General features: G+C 34.2%; 2 protein-coding genes across 6 annotated transcripts; one reads left to right on the top strand and one right to left on the bottom strand.

Annotated features, from left to right (window-relative positions):
* The first annotated feature begins 4,192 nt into the window (after positions 1-4,192).
* On the top strand, positions 4,193-12,860 carry LOC136218832 (pentatricopeptide repeat-containing protein At5g18475). Of its 5 annotated transcripts, XR_010683944.1 has the most exons (7): positions 4,193-4,636; positions 11,150-11,229; positions 11,305-11,387; positions 11,476-11,714; positions 11,804-11,907; positions 11,990-12,112; positions 12,561-12,860. XR_010683944.1 is itself a non-coding variant. In XM_066005956.1 (4 exons), the coding sequence occupies exons 2-4, from the start codon at positions 5,760-5,762 to the stop codon at positions 8,711-8,713; spliced, it is 1,488 nt and encodes a 495-aa protein (XP_065862028.1). In that variant the 5' UTR covers positions 4,195-4,636; positions 5,608-5,759; the 3' UTR covers positions 8,714-8,844. The 5 variants fall into 5 exon arrangements, 3 of the variants coding, with proteins under 3 accessions (XP_065862028.1, XP_065862026.1, XP_065862027.1); XR_010683943.1 differs by having other exon boundaries at positions 11,305-11,714; XM_066005956.1 differs by lacking the exons at positions 11,150-11,229; positions 11,305-11,387; positions 11,476-11,714; ... (1 more) ...; positions 11,990-12,112; positions 12,561-12,860 and adding exons at positions 5,608-6,322; positions 6,437-7,357; positions 8,710-8,844 and having other exon boundaries at positions 4,195-4,636.
* A 2,140-nt stretch (positions 12,861-15,000) lies between these two features.
* Positions 15,001-17,225, bottom strand: LOC136218831 (small ribosomal subunit protein bS20c). The gene is made up of 3 exons (XM_066005953.1): positions 16,921-17,225; positions 16,524-16,690; positions 15,001-15,405 (listed from the first exon to the last, which is right to left on the bottom strand). Exons 1-3 carry the CDS (start codon positions 17,072-17,074, stop codon positions 15,166-15,168), a joined length of 561 nt encoding a protein of 186 aa, XP_065862025.1. The 5' UTR covers positions 17,075-17,225; the 3' UTR covers positions 15,001-15,165.
* Between the last annotated feature and the right edge of the window lie 3,064 nt (positions 17,226-20,289).

Here is a 20,289-nt window from a genome sequence, read left to right as displayed (position 1 = left end):
AGAGAGAGAAGGTGTGGGGTTGGAAATGAACCCCACCACCCTTTTATAAGGGTAATAAATGGCAAGATAGTAATAAAAGAAAAAGGTACGATGTGACGTAAAAGTAAAAAGTAAATAATTAATTACCAATTGCACAAACCTCCGATTCGCAGTCCGTTTCAGCCTGCGTTTTTACCAAGCGGTGACTATCGTCCTGGGAGATGACTCCAGACAACAGTCAAAATTTATAGAACAGTGGTGCCAGTCGAGATACAGACAACAGTCACCAGGAAAATAATTTTTAGCCCGAAAAGATTCCAGACGAAGGGATAAGGTCATTCCTATCCACAACTTCAGTATGCGAGGCTGTGACTCCAGTCAAAACATAGACAACAGTGCGTCGAAATTCAGAATCGCTAAAAAGAGAAACTTTACCTGCGGTTGATGTAGAGACTAGGGTCGCTAGAAAGAGCCATTTACCTGCGGTCGATTTAGAGACTAGGGTCGCTAGAAAGAGCAACTTTATCTGCGGTCGATGTAGAGACTAGGGTCGCTAGAAAGAGCCATATTACCTGCGATCGATTTAGAGACTAGGGTCGCTATAAAGAGCAATTTTACCTGCGGTCGATTTAGAGACTAGGGTCGCTAGAAAGAGACTAGGGTCGCTAGAAAGAGCAACTTTACCTACGGTCGGTTTAGAGACTAGGGTCGCTAGAAAGAGCCACTTACATGCGGTCGATGTAGAGACTAGGGTCGCTAGAAAGAGCCACTTACCTGCGGTTGATTTAGAAACTAGGGTCGCTAGAAAAGGCTAGGGGAAGACGGTCGATGAAGAGACTGAAGACAAGGAAGGAACTTGCGACATGGAGATCAGGTATTTCTCCTCCCACTCTATGTGTGTCTTTTACTTTAATATGTTTTCCATTGCATGTGTCGCATTCGCGAAAAAGTTTTTTTCGAAAAAGCACACACGTCACTGTTAAATAGGAAAGTAGGGGCAACTGTAGACACCGAGTCGGAGGACCTGTGACGAAAACCCATGGCAGACGGTTAGAGCGGTTGATTCCAATAATAAAAAAAATATAAAAACAAAAAAACCACGAAACGGTCCTGAGGGATTGCGTGTCGTCAAATAGGTGGCTCGCGGGTGCCCAATGAACGGGGGCGTCGTCCAATGCATGGCACGCCTAAGGATCGTTGTGCGAGTGCCCAGCGGCGTTGGGCGAGCGCCCAGCCAGTGTTGGGCGTCGCCCAACCTACGTTGGGCGTCCGCCCAACGCCTGTTGGGCACGCGCCCAACCCCCGTTGGGCGCACGCCCAACTTTGGGATCCGTGCCTATAAAAGGCACGGATCCCCATGCATTAGAGCGGAGGGGGATTTTTCTTGAGCTTCTCACTCTAAAACATTTTTTAGAGAGAGAAAGTGATCTTTTTTGGGAAAAAACATTTTTTTTCCTAAAAAAGTTGAAAATTCCTAAAAGTTGAATATTTTACCAAACACGAAAAAACACCAACAAAAATCATAACTCGTGGAATCAACCGACATCAAGCCGTCAATACCGATCTTGAGGTATTATCCGAGGACTAGACTCATTTTATTTATTTATTTATTTCCTTTATTTATTTAGTTTGTAGTTTTTATTACTTCAAGTTATTTATTTATCACATTTAGTTATTCCGTATTTATTTAATTCTCGTCTCGTATTAAATAAATGTTCCGTTTTGCTTTGAAATAAAAACCTCGTTTTAAAATCCCAACACGAACCGTGACCCGATTTAGGGGTAGTTCGGGATTAAAACGTTGTAAATATAGATTTAAAAAAAAAAATTTAAATAACGTTTTAAAATAAAACATCGTTTTAGGAGTCTCCCTTATAGACTATGATCCAATTTGGGTAGTTCGGAGGCCCAAAATGATAGAATAGAGTAGATTTAAAGTGTTTGAATAAATCTGAAAACTGTTGAGCTGATTCTGTAATTCTCCATTTTTTGTCGCTAAAGGCTGCTTACTGACGGATATTCCGTCGGTAAAGCTGCTGGAACTTAAAAAACCCCTTTTTCAACCTTTTTCTCATCTTTTTTTATGTTTATTCTTGTATAGGTAGATGTATAAATATATAGTATGTTTATTAAAATTATTTTCAAAGTATATAATTAGTAATAACTTACTATTAAATACCCATATTGTATATTTGGATACCATTTTCATTAATTTGGTTTTATAAAGGCTATATGTATATATATATATATATATATGTTTTCCTTTTGTTGTTTTGGGTGGGTTATTCTCTATATATTTATTATGTATAAAAACTATTTTGGCTTAAATATAGTTTTCTTATTTATGAATTTTATCCATTATTTTTACATGTTTTTAAATTGGAATAAAAGTGTATCATATCTAGCATTATATTTATTACCATTTTTACTTATTGATAACTATAGTATATATATTATTATTATGTTTCTCATCTTATTTTTAATCGATATGTATTTTTACCATTTTTACTACAATGTATGTTTATATAAATAGGTATATTTATTCTCCTTTTGAATTTCCTATATATATATGTTTTGAAAGTAGTTGGGTTGGGTGAATTTGAGTTTGGTTTGTTAGTTAATGTAATCATATTCAAAGTAAAGGCTAATTGAGTGAAAAAAGGAAAAATAAACCACAAAAAAGAGAGTTTAATTTGTTCATTTAAACTAAAGTTTTTCTAGATATTCCTAAAGAGTAAATAAAAGGCTTTTTTATCATTTTAGACCACTTCCTAAACATCACGTTTTAAAACCTTAATTCGTTCCAACGACGGATTAAGCGAACCTTGAAATTAAAATCGTTTTCATTGTAAATAATGGGGTTTTGAATCGTTTTCCGAACTAAACAGCTTTGTACAAAAATAAACGGACTTGTATGCTTAATCACGCTTTTTTGTTGTTAAAACTTCTTATTCCACGTTTTCAAACGCTCGATTCATTCCAACGGCGATTCGAGTGAACATCATGTATTAACGGGGTTTTGAAACGTACCTAAATTGTTCCAACGGCGATTAAGGTACGAATCATGTAAATAAACTCGTTTTTGGGGAGTGAGATTAGTGTAGATTTAATGTATAAAATAAAGCATAACTCACGTGGTAAATAAACTAATTCTTCCTTCTATCTCCCTCTTTCTTCCATATACTCTAAATTCATGTAAATGGGTGATTCTTTACTAATATGGCTTTCAATAATATGCTCAAAACGGTTTTCAAAACGAGAAAGAAAAGGTTTCAAATGAATTTTAAACTTAAAGAAATATGCGATTAGTCCGTTAGCGTCTAACATGCTAAGTAGGAGGCCGGTGGTTCATAACCGGGCGATGTCGGGGTGCCTAGTAGCCTTTCTCCGGAAAGGAGCTAGCATTCTCGGCTCGTACCTAAGTTTCCCGAACCCTCACCGGTCTCCCGCAAGGGATCGGTGTTCATTTCCCATTCGTGGGTGGCGACTCTTCCATACTCCGAACTCCGGCCCTGCCGAGCAGCTTGATTCCGCGGTTGGTTGCTTTCGGCGCCAATCATAGCATCTGTCGTCAACGGTGTCCACCCCCGGTCCGTCCGGACGAGGCCGCGGCACCTACACTAGTGATATATTAGACCAAATTAATTTGTTATAAGCACTGTCATAATATGAATTTGTTGAAAATCATAATATGATTCAGTTCAAAATCCATTGAAAAAGAAGTCGATTTGGAAGTAGGGAGGTGTAAGCTTATTTTCAAATAAGGTAAATATATAACAACAAATGAAATTTGCACATTGCGTTGGTATACATCTAGTTACGTTGATATATATCTAGTTGATAAATATAATGTTTATTAATAGAATTAGAAATAATTTTCTTGTTATAAATTAATGTTTAATATGTTATATTTTTATTTGTTCGATTTTTCGATTCGAAACTTCTAAGCTAGTACTAATTAAAATTGACTTGAATAATCAAGTACCTCAAATTACTTAAACTAAAGTATACTAAAATCTTTAATTCGGAGAGATCCACCTAAAACAACTAACCGCAATAATAAATATCTACCAAATGACTATCTACTAATAAGTCAAATAAGTTCTCAATTGGAGAAAAAAAACTCTTAAAATCAACATTCTAAATTACGTTATGTCGAATTTGATATCTCAGTATACTTTTCACTAAACAACAAATCTGGTCTAATTTTAGAACAAACTCCACAAGACAAAGTGGACCACCGTGCCACTCTCGAATCTCTAATTTATTCTGCTAGGTCGCTTCAGCTTGTTTGCTGCTGCTAACTTATTTTACCAATTATCATAATCTTGCCGTCTTACCCTAATCAGTATCCACTTCTCAACTCCCCATTCCCAAATCGAACACACCTCCTCCTACCCTCGTTCCCGAATCGATCGACATTCGGACCTCCTTCTTCTTGCCTTCTTCAATTCAGATAACTAAACCCTCAGTCCTCTCTCCCCATCCTCCCCAAATCCCATCCCATTCCACTCCACTCCACTGCCTGCACCTGCAAGTTTCAACTTCTTATCTTCTGTTAGCTCAGAAATCAGAGCCTCCATCTCCTCTCCAGACCAGGCCGAACTGAGACTCGTGCAGTTCAGCTCTCTTCTTTCTGCTACAGTTTGATCACCTTGTAAGTTGATTTCTTCAGCTCCACTGAATGTTCAATGCTACTGAAATAGTTAATGGTGATTGCTGTTTTAGTTTTTTATTTATTGGAAATAAAACTTGGAACTGATATTCTGTTGCTTAGCTGTGTTCTGTACTGATATTACGTTGCTTATGCTGGAATTGTGTTTTGGGAATTGGTTATTTTCGCAGCACTGCTCTTTCTGCTTTATTTCACCATGAACAATTTGGTAGGAAGTAGATGAATTAAGCCTTGTTTTTGCGAAATTTTCTCTCCCCTGGACTTGGATACTTAAAAGTAAATTAATTAATAAAAAGACATTTCAGTCTTAAATAAATTGATAATGGTTTACTTAATTACACAGGATTTTCAAAAAAGATTGGCCAGCTTGGTTCGCTTTAAACGGAATTGAATCCCTTGATCGATTAGGTTCCGTTTCCCTTTCCTCTACAACTCTACTTCAGTTTTAGTTCGATTCGTTTTTTTAACCGAACCTACTAATGTACACCCATAAAACAGTCATAATAAGCTATAATCATACCTGTCCACTGCTCTTCTCTCTTTCCCTTTTGGTAAAGTCTTCTATTATAGTGTTTACGTCCAAATTTCAGGTGTGTTTAATGGGTACACGGATCTGTTTTTATTCAATTTTGACATTCTATTGAGATTGAAGTGATTTCTATGAGGCATTAAGCTATTATATCTTTATTGTTATGAGTAAAAGGTGATTGTACGGTACTGTATATCCTCTATTGTGTCTCTCTATTCCCCTGAGAAATTTAATTTTCAGTATCATTTATAGCTTTACTTTTTCTTGACTATGATCCTTTATTTCCTTTTTTTTTTAACTAAATCTTTTTGCCAAGTGTGAATTTATGTCTCAATTTGGCATATGGAAGAAATCAGTGTATAATCTTGATTGGGTTTATTTCTTTGATTTTTAATGTTTTCATCCTTTCCAATTATGTTTTCAGGATTTGGAACTATATTGTTGTAGTCAATTCTGTATTCTGTTTCGTTGAAAAAAGGAAAAGGGGGATGAGCACTGATTTTGGTTTCAAACCTTTTTAATCTGCCTTGTCATTTTGTTGTCATGTAAAAAGACCCACGACTGAAATTTCAGAACATGCCTTACATAATCCAACATTTGAAAGCCTTTTCCAGGGAAAGCTTTTACTCAAAGACCAAATTTGTATGGCAAACCAACTCGAGAAGTTACCGTCCTTTGCTTCTTTATGTTCCCCATAACCAAAATTCTCAAAAGAATCACTGCCAGACATTGAATTTCCGACTCAGTGTTTGCACAGTCACAGATTCTCATTCAGTAACTGAAGCCACGCAAAATTCAGTCACTGAATTAGCAATCAAAATCCAAAATGTCCTGAAGAAGTATAGAGATTGCCCAACACGAAAAATTGAGCTTGCTCTTAATCAATGCAGCCCCATGGTGACGGAAGATCTAATCATGAATGTACTGAAGAGGCACCGTTCTGATTGGAAACAAGCATATATATTCTTCAATTGGGTTTCCAAAGGAGGCCAAACTTTTATTAACTCTACTATATATAATGAGATTCTTGACATTCTTGGTAAAATGAGACATTTTAGTGAGTTGACTCAAGTGCTTGATGAAATGTCCAAGAGAGAAGGAATTATCAATGAGGAAACGTATCGAATTATTGTTAATAGGTATGCCGCTGCACATAAGATAGAGGAGGCAATTGAAATTTTCAAAAAGAGAGGAGCTTTAGGGCTAAATGTTGACTTGGTTGCATTTCAGAAACTTCTTATGTGTTTATGCAGGTATAAGCATGTAGAAGTTGCAGAAAGTTTGCTATATTCAGGAGAAAATGATTTTGGCATGGATATAAAGACTATGAATATTGTTTTGAATGGATGGTGTGTGTTGGGAAATGTACATGAAGCGAAGAGGTTCTTTAGAGATATAGTTGGGTCTGAATGCAATCCAGATTTATTTACCTTTGGAACTCTTATAAAAGCATTAACCAAGAAGGGAAAGTTAGGCACTGCTGTTAAAATCTATCGATCTATGTGGAACAGACAGTTGAAACCAGATGTTGTGATCTGCAATTGTATGATTGATGCATTGTGTTTCAAGAAGAGGGTTCCTGATGCTTTGGAAGTTTTCAGGGAAATGACTGAACGGGGTTGTTTGCCAAATGTGGCTACGTACAACTCTCTCATAAAACATTTGTGCAAAATTAGGAGGATGGAGAAGGTTTATGAGCTTTTGGATGAAATGCTGGAGAAGAAGGGGAATTGCATTCCTGATGATATAACTTTCAATTACTTGCTCAAGTCATTGAGGAAACCGGAGGAGCTACCCTTGGTTTTGGAAAAGATGGAGAAATGTAATAGCAAGTTGAACGATGACACTTATAACTTGATCTTGAAATTGTATGTGGACTGGGATTGTGAGGAAAGAGCAAGAGATACCTGGAATGAGATGGAGAAACATGGCTTGGGGCCTGATCGACGTTCCTATACTGTTATGATTCATTGGCTCTATGACAAGGGTAGAATTGAAGATGCTCTGCGTTATTTTGAAGAGATGATATCTAAAGGAATGGTGCCTGAGCCAAGGACTCAGATGTTGGTGAATAAAATGAATACAACTGTGGAGAAAAATGAGGCAGAACAAGAGGGAAAAGGTGCAATAAGAAGCGACTACGAACAAAAGGATAAGAAAGATAAGAGAGTGAGGTAATCTTCACGTTTCAAAAAACCATGTTATTATTTTTGCAGGTCGACTTAGACCAATTTGGATATATTGAATGCTTGAAGATAGCAGCTCTGTATTTATCTTTGGGATATTCAACAAATCTATGTTTGGTTTGAAAGAATTTCTCCAAAAGAAGGTGTTAACATATTTCCAATGACATGAATATCATAGAACAATTTATTATCTTGGGTGATATGGTGTTGTAGAATGATTGTGTTGACTTGGAAGGAAGATGCACAATGAGGATGGCAAGTGAGTTTTCATCAAATTATATTGAAGAACTATCATCAAAGACTCATTTCTGAGGAAATAAATTTTCATTGCAAAGATTTTGTGAGCACGTTAATCATTTTTCTTACTGACCTTGAAATTGGTGTCTACAGAGTCAGGGAATTCATGATGAAAGTCATGTTAATTGATGACCTTTTTCTTGCAAGAAGGTTATTTTTCTAAGTTTCAGAAACTAAACTTTCATTATTTAGAAAGATGGGTTTGGACATAGATGCAATATTATGGAATCAACTAAGAGACACGATTGAGGATGGACTAACTTAAAGAAACCTTGTACACAGAATTCAAAACCCAAAATAAGTTAGAATTTCAACTTTATGGTGGTTATGAGTTGTACATCTCAATCAGGGATTTAGAAGCATCATTCAACTTTACATTCGTGATTTAAATTTGTGTTCTTGTGGAGGTTGGTTTAGTTTCTCTTGGATTTGAAATGAATTTCAGAGATTTTTAGTTTTGAGTTTTTAATGGGTTTCATCATCTCAAAATACAAATTTTCCAGGATTTGGAGCCGCATCCTTTGTCAGTTTCTGCAGTCTGTACGTCAAATGAAAAAGGAAAACTTTTGGGTCATCTTCTTATTTTGATTTCATGTAACGTGACCATATAAACCCTCTCTTTTATGATGGACTGGTCCCCTCAGAAAAGTGTATGCTGGATGGTATTTTAAGTTTGTGTGGTTTCTTTTCTCAAAGGATTTCTCTATAGGAGAAAAGATGCCAGAGAAAAGAAATCAGAAAAAGTTAAGTTAATGATAATCAGTGAACTATATCAAATGAATGTTGTGTTTGTTTTTGTGGTTTGTTGATGTGGTTATAATAATCCTTTTGCATGATTCATAACACATGGGTATGTGTTAGAGCATTTAGCATATTCAAATGATTCTTGATATATTCACCTTTATGTGGTTGTTATTACTATTTTTGTTAGTGCTTTTCTGAAGATGCTGTTCTGAAATGGATGTCTTCCTAATTTTTGGTTTTGAAAGTGCATTTGGATACACACTTGAAAAAGAGTTCTGATGGATTGTTATCTTCTTCAGATGACAAAGACGTAAAAGGTGTAACTGCCTTCATGAGGACTGCAAGAGGTCTTTGCCGCAGACATTGCCTATTCTCCACTTCCTATTCAACTACATCATATTCATTTCCATGTATCTCTCCCCTACAGTTCTCAGAAGCAACCCCCGTTTCTGATTCCCCAACCAGGACATCAAACACCCTTGTAGAAACTCATAGAAAACCTAAATTCATCTCTCATCAGTATGCCATAAATTTGATCAAACATGAAAAAGATCCACAACATGCATTAGAAATATTCAACATGGTAGCTGAGCAAAGAGGTTTTAATCACAACCATGCTACCTATTCTATCATAATTCATAAGCTTGCTCAGGCAAGGAAGTTTCAGGCTGTTGATGCACTTCTTCATCAAATGACATATGAAACTTGCAAATTTCATGAAATCATATTTTTGAGTCTCATGAAGCACTTTTCTAAGTCCTCTCTGCATGAAAGAGTTCTTGACATGTTCTATGCTATTCAGCCAATTGTTCGTGAGAAACCCTCTCTTAAAGCGATTAGCACATGTCTCAATCTATTGGTTGAATCGAAGCGGATAGATTTGGCGCAGGCATTGCTGTTGCATGTGAAGGAATGTCTCAAAATAGAGCCAAACACCTGTATTTTTAACATATTGGTTAAACATCATTGCAGAAGTGGGAATCTTGAGTCTGCCATTGATGTTGTAAAGGAGATGAAGAAGACTAAGACATCTTATCCTAATCTGATTACCTACTCAACTCTGATGGCTGGTCTGGCTGGAAACGGAAAACTCGAAGAAGCAATTGAGTTGTTCGAGGAAATGGTGTCAAAGGATCAGATACTGCCTGATGCTATTACTTATGGTGTTCTGATTAAAGGCTTTTGCAATGAGGGGAAGGCTGATAGGGCCAGGAAGATAATGAATTTTATGAGAAACAATGGATGTAATCCAAATATATACAACTATTCAGCTCTAATGGATGGATATTGCAAGGGGGGAATGTTGCAGGAGGCAAAGGAGGTTTTTGATGAGATGAAGAGCTTTGGCATGAAACCTGATACAATTAGTTATACTACATTGATAAATGGCTTCTGCAGAGCTGGTGAAATAGACAAATCCATGGAGTTGCTCAACGAAATGAAAGAAATGGAATGTAAAGCAGATGTTGTAACTTTTAATGTGTTACTTAGAGGGTTATGTGATGAAGGTAGAATTGATGAGGCTCTTAGGATGCTTGAGAAACTGGATTTTGAGGGAGTTTGTCTGAACAAAGGAAGTTACAGGATTATTTTGAATTTCTTATGCCAAAAAGGTGAGGTGGAGAAGGCTTGTGAACTTTTAGGTTTGATGTTGACTAGAGGTTTTGTACCCCATTATGCAACTTCAAATGAGTTGTTGGTTTGCCTTTGTAAAGGTGGAATGGTAGATGATGCTATTATGCTATTATTTCAATTAGCAGAGATGGGTTTTAAACCAGAACCTGAATCTTGGGCGACTTTTGTTGAATATGTATGCAGAGAAAGAAGGTTATTATTTGCATTTGAACTGCTTGATGAGCTAGTTACAAAATAATCTAGAAATTTCCAGTAGTTTGATTCAAGTTAAAGTTACAATCTTCAGTTCTTGTTGATTATATGTGGGTTCGATAATAAAAGTTGTTCTATCAATTCAAATGCTGCAAGATGTCTACATTATTATTGAATTGTTTTAGTCTACTATCTCGTTACAAGTCATTTCAAGTATTTAATTTAACTAATATTGTGATACATTGAAGGAATTATGTTAATATAATAGCATAAGGCTGCTTTTATTTTTGTTAATTTTGATTTGGTTTATTTCTTTGATTTTTAATGTTTTCATCCTTTCCAATTACTTCTGCTTTCAGGATTTGGAACTATATTGTTGTAGTCATTCTGTATTCTGTTTCATTGAGAAAAGGAAAAGGGGGAATGAGCACTTATTTTGGGTTCAAACCTTTTTATGCATGTAAAAAGACCAACCAGTGAAATTTCCGGAGATGCCTGGCATAATCCAACATTTGAAAGCTTTTTCCAGGGAAAACTTTTATTCAAAAACCAAATTTGTTTGGCAAACCAACTCGAGAAGTTGCGGTGCTTTGCTTCTTTATGTTCCCCATAACCAAAATTCTCAAAAGAATCGCTGCCAGACATTGAATTTCCGACTCAGTGTTTGCACAGTCACAGATTCTCATTCAGGAACTGAAGTCACGCAAAATTCAGTCACTGAATTAGCAATCAAAATCCAAAATGTCCTGAAGAAGTATAGAGATTGCCCAACACGAAAAACTGAGCTTGCTCTTAATCAGTGCAGCCCCATGGTGACTGAAGAGGCACTGTTCTGATTGGAAACAGTCATATATATTCTTCAACATGAAGATTGCTTTTACTAATTTACTGCTTCCATTTTTCATTTTTAAGGGCACATTTCGGGGAAGAGTGCGAATGTCCGGTTGTGAATGGCATACAATACAAGGGAGATGGTTACTCATCTTGTGAAGGTACATTTTTTAATTCAGGCATAATAAAGTAGATTATGCATAACCTATTAACCCTGTGTTTCTGTTTTTTCGCAGCTTTTGGACCTGCAAGGTGTTCCATTAGTAATGGAGGATGTTGGTCAGAAGAAAAAGACGGATTATTTTTCTCCGCCTGTTCAGTTCAGTCGTTCTATTCTGTTTGGTTTCGCGTACAATCTTAGTTGTTGTAGTTCAGTTCAGTGCAATGAATATATAGTATGTATCTAGTGTTTCTCGTTTGTAGGAGTCTCAAGTATCTGGTTGTGAATGCCCGAAAGGCTTTAAAGGGGACGGTCGAGACAAGTGTGAAGGTACTTAATTTCTTCCTTTGTTGGGAGATATCAACGAATGCGCGGAACACACAGCTTGCCAATGTGATGGGTGCTCCTGTAAGAACAGTTGGGGAGGATATGAATGCAAGTGCAAAGGAGATCTCCTTTATATAAAGGAACAAGATGTTTGTACTGGTAACAAATTAATGTGTAGCTTTCATTTTGTGTACTTGTGACAATTAAAGATTCTAACTTCCTTTTTCATTCATTTATTCATTCAACAGAAAGGAGCGGATCGAAACTTGGATGGTTTCTAACATTGGTGGTCGTAGCAGCCGTGGCAAGAGCTGGTCTTGCTGGCTATTTTTTCTACAAATATCGGCTTCGGGTAAAACCAGTCATACACACTTGAAGTTTGTTTATTCTAAACATTAATTTCACTGATAAACATTTCATGTTTTGTATTGCAGACTTACTTGGACTCAGAGATAATGTCTATTAATTTATGTCACAGTACATGCCACTTGACAACCATCACCAGACTGAAATTCCGACCGAAGCTCAGCCTATGCGGTCGGGAACATCTATGTAAGGTAGCAAATGGTTTTCCTCTTTATATATGATTGCTGTGTTTTCACTCTTCTATTTTCAGATCATAAAGATATATATATATATATATATATAAATATGTCATACACAAAGAACTTATTGTTGATATACACATTTTACTTGGCGTGACTGGAATTTTCTCCTTCTGTAAATAAAATTAGTTGACGTGTAAATTTAGCTACAAGGTTATGAATGATGTTATGATGATGACTATTTACATTGCAGAAAATGGAAGGAATAAAAAATATTCTGCAATATTTTTTTTTTGGCTCAACATTTGTTGGTTCTTTTTTACAAGAACCATGGTCGAGGTTTTTGACTTAAAAATTTAAATTGGGGATTCAATTGCTTTCCATTTAATTTTACTGCTAAAGCCATAATTTTACATGTTCTGTGATGCTTATCGAGTTATATGTCAATATTTTATGGCAGGGCCCCTTGATACAAGCTGCTGCTTCTTTGGTTGTGCCTGCCTACTATTTTAGTTTTAGTTCTCGTGTGTCCCCTCATTTTAGGTTTAGTTCTTTATACTTTTTTTAGTTTCATTGTTTGAGGATTGTGAAAGGTTGTCATGAATCGAACCTTGGACCACTTGATCACACTGACTCTGATATCATGTCATGAACCGTTTGAACTAAAGCTCGAGGTGATAGCAATGTTATCAGAACCGAACTGGTAACTGGGTCACGGGTCACTTGGTCAGACCAGATGGCTCGGATTGGTCGAACCGGATGACGTAATAAATAAATAATATTTATATATATTAAATATATATAATTAATTTTAAAATATTTTTTATACATTATATATATCCAAAATAAATTATAAACAACTTTTGGTTTGTTATTTTTTGTTAATTTGAGTCTTAAATATATAACGAATAAATTAAGTTCAGAATAAATTGAAACATATCAACGTATTCTATGTCATGAGATCTTTTTAAAAATATATTATAAACTCAAAACGGACAAGTGATGAATGAGAAATTGATACTCAAAGTGAACGACTTGAAATAGTTTGGAAGAAAATAAAAGGAAATTAAGCATTTAAATCCCACATAGGAAAGAAAGGAAAAACTTAACTAGCTTATAAGTAGATGGACTTTACAAAGTGTTAACCAATTACTAAAGAAAATGCTCTTTCATGCGCAGGAGTGCAATCGATTAATCACTGAGTTAGGGGCGCACGTGAGTTATGCGAATGCCGCACCATATTATCATTTTCTATCCCGCCTATACATTTTTTTTTTTAAAAACCTGGGGTTACACCGAGTCCCGGTTCATTCCCGGGTCTCTCCGGTTTGTTGATATACAATTTTTTTTTTATTTCAAAACCGACCCGCCTACAATCAATTTTTTCAAACCAGCCCGCCTATTCAATCTCACGTACAATGTTAGAGACCCGGGGTTACACCGGGTCCCGGTTCATTCCTGGGTCTCTCCGGTTTGTTGAGCAATCAACAAACCGGACAGGCTCGGACTAGTCTCCTCACCGGTTCGACCGGTCCGGTCCGAGCCTGATAACATTGGCTGATAGTTAAAGGTCCACTTTATATTAATATATGATAGAAAACAATCAATTTCATCAAGATAATAGATATTCATTTTAAGAAGAAAATCGATAATTACAATAAGAATTTTAATAAAATTGTGTACACGTAAAGAAATGAGATAAGACTTTTTCAATTATACCGTGATTATAATAATAATAATGGTGTATATGATAATGGTGATTGTTATAACATATTTAGAAATGTGTGGCAAAATAGAAACTCTGGATGAATTGAGACTAATCCAATGAATGAAAATGCGCATAGACATATTCTTATGTTGGTGGATACGATAATGGCGATTAGGACAACACATTATAGAGGTGTGTGGAAAAATAGAAGATAGATCTACATGCACCGAGAATGATCATGAAAATGGTACAGAGATATATTCTTTTGTTGGTGGATATGATAATGACGATTATGATACCACATATAGAAATGTGTGACAAAATAGAAAGTTTAGACGCAATGAAACTAATCCAATGGATGCAAACGGTGTAGAGATATATTCATGTGTTGATGGATATGATAAGGACGATTGTGACATAAAGGTTCTATTCTAGTTCTAGTCAGGGCACAAGAAGAAGTTTTCGCATTTCAAAGAAAAAAAAAGTAAGGTTGGATAAAGCGGATTTAAGTGATGAAAGTACGGATATAGTATATAAAAAAAAAAGGGCGGCCCGGTCGCACTACGCATCCCCGTTGAGCAAAGGTCCGGGAAGGGGTCCCACCACAAGGGTGTACTGGGGGCAAGCCTTCCCCTGCCAATTTATTTTGGCAAGAGGCCGCTCCTAAGACTCGAACCCGTGACCTCTTGGTCACACGACAACAACGTTTACAGTATCTTAGAAAAAAAAAATCCTAAATAAGAAAATGTGCCTTTAGTTTGAAAATAAATCTCAAATGTCAGTAAAATAGAAGGTCTAAATGGATTGAAACTAATCAGTCAGATGCAAATGGTGGAGATGTATACTGTTATGTTAGTGGATATGAAAATGGTGATTGTGACCACAAATACATGATAAAATAGAAGATCTAAATGCATACATGGATATATCCTATGTTTACAGTTTTTTCAACATTTCTAGATAATTATTATGGGTAAATTACACAATGTTCAGTATTGACAAATTATTTACAAATGTCTCGAACTTTTAAATAAATTTATTTAAATGTCAAATCTTGTGTTATTTTTTATAAGAACTGTTTTTTTTTTCTACAAGTGTCAAAAGAAATCAGATATTCCATCTTAGGACAACCAAATTATGACTGTTATTCAGAAAACAGTTTTACAGACTGTTTAATCAAAACCTGTGCACAAACTTCCAACTCATCTTGCCTAAATGAATCCATAGTTGTCTACGTTTTAAAGAAGAATTAACAGGGAAAGTTAGATTACAGTGATATCTAGGGGGATGCAACAAAATAATTTATACCATATCAGACAACATTAACACAATCCAATTTCAATATAAACCAGGGGTCCTAGGTGGAATCTATTACTGTGGCCGGAGCAGGGGTATACCAGCCATGGTGAATCTCGACAGCCTTCTTTCTCCTAGCAAGTCGGGACTTTCTGCGTGCTCCAGTGTTTCTGTGCAATGTCCCCACTTTTACTGCTTTATCAATGATTGAGTAGGCCTCTCCGATCAGTTTCTCGATAGAAAGCACCTCCTCTGCTTGTGCATCAGGTTTCTTCCTCAGATCATCCAATGCTTCCAATACCTGTAATAGATAATCATATTATGAACAACTAACAACTAACAGTCGTATCAGCAACTTGCATAGAACAGAGTGCACTAGATTAAAACTGCAACCAATTTGGAAAGGAACCAAACTGTGTTAACAGGAGACAATTCAAGGCTGAAAATTCATAATCGATGAAACTATTTGAGCATAAAATCACAATGTTACTCATTCTAACCAATGCAATACTAAATGAGTAAAAAACTGTATATAGAGCAGTTCAAAATACCATATTATCCTACTCTTAGATATTCCTCAAGAGAGATACTTCAAAGATGGTACTATTATGGATTGTGCAATATATGTTTCCCTATGAGACGAGACGAGACTTGGGGTTGCATCAATTCTTCAAGTTCCTTTACATAAGATCAACAGGTGGTGGAATTTTCAGCTGCAATAGAAAGTATGCAAACATTCTTTCACTCAATACTAGGTCCAGTTTTTCGTCTTCAACTTAATCCCACACTTGAGACTTTAACGAGCACATGAATAAAGCTTCTACGAATGAATTTTGGAGGAAAACAGATCATCTTTGTGTTCTCTACCCCAGATATATACCATGTTTGTTGCTTTTGTAACAACAAATCAATTTACCCTATGCAAAGAAAATTGCTTTAATCGGTTCCAAACTGATGATTGCTACTATTCCTTGACCACTTCAAAAAAAGAGCATCTACCTTCCTAAATGATTTTTTAACACAAACCTTAAGAGTGACCAACATCAACTGGTGGGTGCAATAGCTTATAAAATACTCTGAGGTCACTAGTAAAATTCAATGTCAGCTGGAGAGATTTTCTCAGGGAATTCGCGTGCCGGTAAGATTAGTGGTTTCAAGCTAATAGATACAGCAAAAAATTCTCTTTATATTGATGATTATGTTTTTGAATAGCAGTTTCCAAAACAAATACATAGTGTATATGAAAAGTGAAAACCAAAGAAGGATAAATTCACATAATGCTCACATATAAGCAAAAATGTAGGAGCGGAAGATAAGCAAAGCTTAGTGTTGTACCGATTGCATTTGCAGATATGATATAGCTCAGCACTGAAAAAAATATGAAATGAAAGAAAGGAATAAGGCAGGCAGAAAGCTGACCTTCTTCATCCGGGTTTTAATTTCAGACTTGCGGGCTTTATTGTAAATTCTCTTTTTCTCAGCTTGACGAGCTCTCTTTTCCGCAGAATCAGCTTTTTTCTGTGGAGCAGCCTCGCAAACAATTGAATGCCCACTCGGCCGTTTAACGATGCTCATTGACAAACACCCTAAACAGATGCAAAAGAAGTAACAGATTAAATGCACCTAGACCTTCCATTAATTGGACATTTAGCAAAGACCCAGTTAACCATATCAGCAACAAGAAACAAATTGAGTAAGGTTTCCTTTCAATTTCTCGCGATTTCTTGCAATTCGTAGAATTCAATAGAAAAAAAAGAATGCAAATGTTTCACCATTGAAGTAATTGAGAGAGAGAAAGGGGTTATTATTGAAATACCTTTGTTGAAGACATCGTGAGAAACGGCGGAGGAGAAACTGAGAGACCTGAAAGCGGAGGGAGTAGAAGAAGAAGCAGAACAAGTGGAATTGAGGGAAAGATTCTTGAGGTTTCTAGGAAGGGAAAAACAAGAAGATAAAACAGCAGCGGCCATGGATAATCTCTCCGGCAGATTGAAGCTATTTCCGAGCTAATAATAGTGTGCAGATTTTGCTTATCCACCGAGGGGGTAGTGAACTGGGAAGTGGATAGGCCCTTCTGTCAATTTCCTTCTGTATTTTCTTTTTAACTTTCTTCCTTTCTGTCCATACCTAATCTCAATTTTTTTTTGCTTCTTCAAATAATTTAAATTTAAAAACTTTTCAATATTTTTAAAATAACCTTATTATATCCACTCTTATATAAATAATCAATAAATTTCTTCAAAAAGACCACAATAAGCTGACATTTAAAAAAAAAAAAAAGCAATATACTGACATTTTTTTTTGAGAAATTACATGAAAAAAAAAATCAAGAAGTAAAATATAAAGAATAAAATCTCACAGGATTATAGACAAATACAATATCCACGAATGGATGAAAATAACTCCAAAGAGCAAAAAGAATCCAAAAAAAAGCATAAAAAACACAAAACAACAATATATTTCTTGTAAATCCAAATCTATAGAAAGATATCATCAATCCAAACTTCATCCTTTAGACCATTCCGAATATTCGGATCTGAATTCTTTTTCTTTTTTGTAACCACGTAGATTTATTGATCTACGGACAAGATAAACCATTTCTGCTCTTGCTAAATCCGAAAAAAGCATAAGCGAGAGAATAATAGAGTGCAAATACAATCAGACGGATAAAAAGTTCCAATGAAATATATGAACATAGACTAAAAAAGCAATAAGAAAAATACAGAAATCTAATCCGGTGTGAGGAGGAAGAAGGAAGATCTTCGTCCTCCTCAAAATAGATCAACAAAATAGAAAAATTAACAGAAAAATGGAAGAGAAATGAAGAAGAAAAGAATTTGCAGTTTTTTTAATATATATGTTTTGAAATTTTATTTTATACGTCTATATATACTTAGACATTATTTGATAACCCACTTAATGATTTAAATTAAAATATTAAACACTTATTTAATTTAGGTTAAATAATTATAAGGTTTCTATATTTTTACGTAATATACTAGTTAGTTCTTATGTTTTTAGAAATGATTTTATAGTCTTTCAGTCTTTATTTTCCTCAACTCTTTAGTTCTTATATTTGAATGAATGTTCAAATTAGACTAAATAAAATTTAAAATACCAAAATTACCCTTTACTATATGTTTTATAATAAAATATCCATTTTTTCTTCATAATAATAATCTCTCCAATATCAGTTAATTGTTTTATTAATTTTTATATAATTATAAATTTTAATTTAGTAATATAGAACTTATTTATTAAAAAAATGAATGCTAAATATTATAAAAATTATAAAAATTGGAATAGAACAATATAAAATTATAAAAATGATTTGTTAAGAGAATAAGAAATATAATTTTTTTTATAATTAATATACACAATTATAAGAATTTCGGTATATATATACAATACAAACTTCATTATAACTATTTTGATTAAATTTGAAGACTAGAAGATAAGTTATTTTATTTGTATAATTAGAGGCAATTTTATATTTTTATGTCTAAAAATAAATAAAAGGACTAAAGGGTTGATTAAAGTAAAACATAAGCACTTTATAATAACATGATGAACCTACTAATTAGTTAAACAAAAACATAGAGACCTTATAATTATTCACCCTTTAATTGAAGTGCCATTGATAACAATTATTTATCAACCACTTAAATTAGTAAATTAAATTAAAAAGCACTTATTTTGGCAAGTATTTAACTTAACATTTTAAGTTAAACATTATGAACTAATATTTTTATAATAATTATATCACTCAATATTTTCGGCACTTATACTATTCAGGATTTAAAATTTAGTACTTATGTTTTCTGTACTTATTTTTCAATTTTATCAAACAGCACCTTACTAATCCCGGTGTAGGTTTTTTGTTGGTTTTGTTTTTTTCCTTTCCTTTCTTACCAAAAAAAAAAAATCAAACAGCACCTTACTATATAGATACCAACAATCAAGATTGTAAAAGACGTTAGACGCTAGTCGGACGGACATGACCCTTACTGATTAATCGGAGATTAATCGGGATTAATCGGATTTGTATTTTTTGTATTTATTTATGTTTTATTAAATAAAGTATTATTTAAATATAATTAATATATGAATTATACTATGTAAAAATAATAATATAAAATATTTAGGATAGGCAAACATATATATTTTAATATTATTTACATTAATGTTCTTAAAAAAAATAACAAATAGATCAATAAAATAGCATTTATAATAAAAAAATGTGTTAAAATAAAATAAAATTAATATTTTTAAAAATAAATTTAATAGTTTAAGGTTTTTTATTTAATATTTTTTTAAAATTAAAAAAAAAATTGACATAAAATTCAAGGACCAATTTTTCCAAAAGGCCGCATGGGACCGCCTAGGAGGCCAAAAATCGGTCAACCGATTTATGCCACCTGATTAGTGAAAATCAGGACGGTGTTCTAAAAATCACCGCCTAGGCGGCCGTCTTGACCGATTTTTAGAACACTGCCAGCAATACAAATTTATATTTAAAAAAATTAAGAAAAAATTATTTTTTAATATTTGTTTGTAATAAAATTCCAACCCACAATATTTCAACTGTGAAACTAGGAAGTATACCAATTGAAATATATTCCTTTGATAAAAATAAACTATTACATTTGTTTTAAATTGATTTGCTTTGGACCATTAATTGCTCAAAATTCTTATGAAACTAACAATAGAGATTTCTTTCAAACAACAACAACAAAGCCTTATTCCCGAAATGATTCGGGGTCAGCTAACATGAACCATCATATAAAACCGTCAAATCAAGTCGTGTCAGCATTAAACTGATTATTTGACCTTCATAAAAAAAATGATTATTTTATTATATATCACTTATATTTCTTATGTAATTAAGCCAATTTATCAAATTCCATAAATTTTCATTCAATTTAAACTAATTTCACTCAATTTCATATAAAATTAAATAAGATAAAAATGATACGATAATGCATTTAAACATTGTTATAAGCTACTATAGCTTGATATAACCATAACTTTATGGTTTCCATAAGTAGCATGAGTTCCTATATATGTATAAATAGGACGTAAACTTTGATTAATAAAATGAGATTTCTTTTCCTTTCTAAAATTTGATGGTATTAGAGCCTAAGAATCTTAAGTTTTTTAGGTATCTATTTTTTAGGTTGGGTTT

The sequence above is a fragment of the Euphorbia lathyris genome, chromosome 2 (genome assembly GCF_963576675.1).
Source record: "Euphorbia lathyris chromosome 2, ddEupLath1.1, whole genome shotgun sequence".
NCBI classification, from domain to species: domain Eukaryota; kingdom Viridiplantae; phylum Streptophyta; class Magnoliopsida; order Malpighiales; family Euphorbiaceae; genus Euphorbia; species Euphorbia lathyris.
Note: the sequence above shows the minus strand (reverse complement) of the source record. Positions and strands in the feature narration are given on the sequence as shown.

Excerpts from the sequence above, each read along its gene's own strand:
- LOC136218832 (XM_066005954.1), top strand. The coding sequence starts at position 5,760 with ATGCCTTACATAATCCAACATTTGAAAGCCTTTTCCAGGGAAAGCTTT.
- LOC136218831 (XM_066005953.1), bottom strand. The coding sequence starts at position 17,074 with ATGGCCGCTGCTGTTTTATCTTCTTGTTTTTCCCTTCCTAGAAACCTC. Across the intron at positions 16,691-16,920 it reads TCACGATGTCTTCAACAAAG|GGTGTTTGTCAATGAGCATC; the intron begins GTATTTCAATAA and ends GCATCTGTTTAG. Across the intron at positions 15,406-16,523 it reads TTAAAACCCGGATGAAGAAG|GTATTGGAAGCATTGGATGA; the intron begins GTCAGCTTTCTG and ends TATCTATTACAG.